Raw genomic sequence first — 1,439 nt, 5'->3', positions numbered from 1 at the left:
CCAGCAGAAGACAGACCTACATTAGGAGAGACTGACATAGCATTGGGCTGAGATGCAAGAAACTTCTGAAATTGTTCTACCAGGTCAGACATATTAGACCCAGAGTGAACCATCCCAGGCGTGGCAGATGGAGAAACACGAAGATTGAGATGTGTGCTTAAAGTTCTTGTATGTCGACTGAGGCGGACGCCACTGAGGTGGTTGATAAGGTTGCTCCTTCTTCAATAATTTTGGACATTGAGCCTTCCAATGACCCTTTTCCTTACAGAAGCTACATTCATCATAATTGACTCTGCCTTGAGATTTTCCTTTCACAACAGGAGCAGCAAACACAGAGGGGCTTGGCAGAATCCCTTTGTCAACAATTCCCTTTTCAGAGTGGGACTTCAAACGAACTTCTTCAGCTAAAAGTTCATTAACAACAGAGTCAACAGATGGCAGAGGAGTGCGATGCAAAATGGAACCACGTAGGCCTTCAAAATCATTTCGAAGAGCCATCAAAAACTGTACTAAACGCTGTTGTTCCCGGCGATCAGTGTACGGTGTGAATGCTTGCAATTCTGCAGATTCAGTGAGTGCCAATTGGTCCCAAAGATTAGTCATAGCAGAATAAAACTCTTGGATGCTCATGCTATGTTGTTGGAGAGCTCGAATATCAATCTCTAACTGATATTGTTTTGCAAAATTGGACTGCACATACAATCGTTTAAGGTGCTCCCAAACCTGAGATGCTGAATCATATTTTGCAAGTTGAACACCAATAGATTGCGAAACAGAATTATTAATCCAAGTAATAATTTTCGAGTTGTTCACTTCCCAAGTTTCTAACTCCTTTGCATAATTTTTAGTAGCACTATTTGTAGGTTTAACAAAAGTTCCAGAAACATATCCCCACATTCGTTTACCAATCAGAAAATTTCTCATCACATAACTCCAATATGCATAGTTGGAAGATCCATTTAGTTGCACACTAATGGATTGCAAAGAATCATCTCTTTCAGTTGCCATAACTAACAAGTACAACAACAGGGAAATCGAAATGCAAAGGGAAAGAGAAACAGAAAACCTGAAAAACTTCGCTCAACGAAAACTGCGAATCTGAAACTGAGATCTCCGATCTGCGAAATGCGGAGGCTGATCTACCACTGAAAAGATGAAGAAAAGATGATGGAACCCATAAGCATGAACAGAAAGCTGTGGCCTTAGCAAACCTTGCTCTTGATACCATGTTAGATCAGCTGCATAGGAAGGAAGAGAGAAGGGAGAGGAGAAGAAGAAGAGAGAAGGGAGAGGAGAAATGCAATATGGAATTAATCATAGAGATAAGGCCAAAGGGCCAATACATATAGGAAGTTAAGTAAATACAAAAAGACAAGACTACCCTTTACTAATAACTAAAATACATTTAACAGGTTTCTCTTGTATATATAAAGAAAATG

At 40.0% G+C, this 1,439-nt stretch overlaps 1 protein-coding gene across 1 annotated transcript; it reads right to left on the bottom strand.

The window, feature by feature from the left end:
• LOC109330907 lies at positions 94-1,228 on the bottom strand. The gene is made up of 2 exons (XM_019565174.1): positions 1,060-1,228; positions 94-1,010 (listed from the first exon to the last, which is right to left on the bottom strand). Exons 1-2 carry the CDS (start codon positions 1,226-1,228, stop codon positions 94-96), a joined length of 1,086 nt encoding a protein of 361 aa, XP_019420719.1.

This window comes from Lupinus angustifolius, chromosome LG17 (genome assembly GCF_001865875.1).
Source record: "Lupinus angustifolius cultivar Tanjil chromosome LG17, LupAngTanjil_v1.0, whole genome shotgun sequence".
Classification (NCBI taxonomy): Eukaryota; Viridiplantae; Streptophyta; class Magnoliopsida; order Fabales; family Fabaceae; genus Lupinus; species Lupinus angustifolius.
This window is presented reverse-complemented; position numbering and strand designations above follow the sequence as displayed.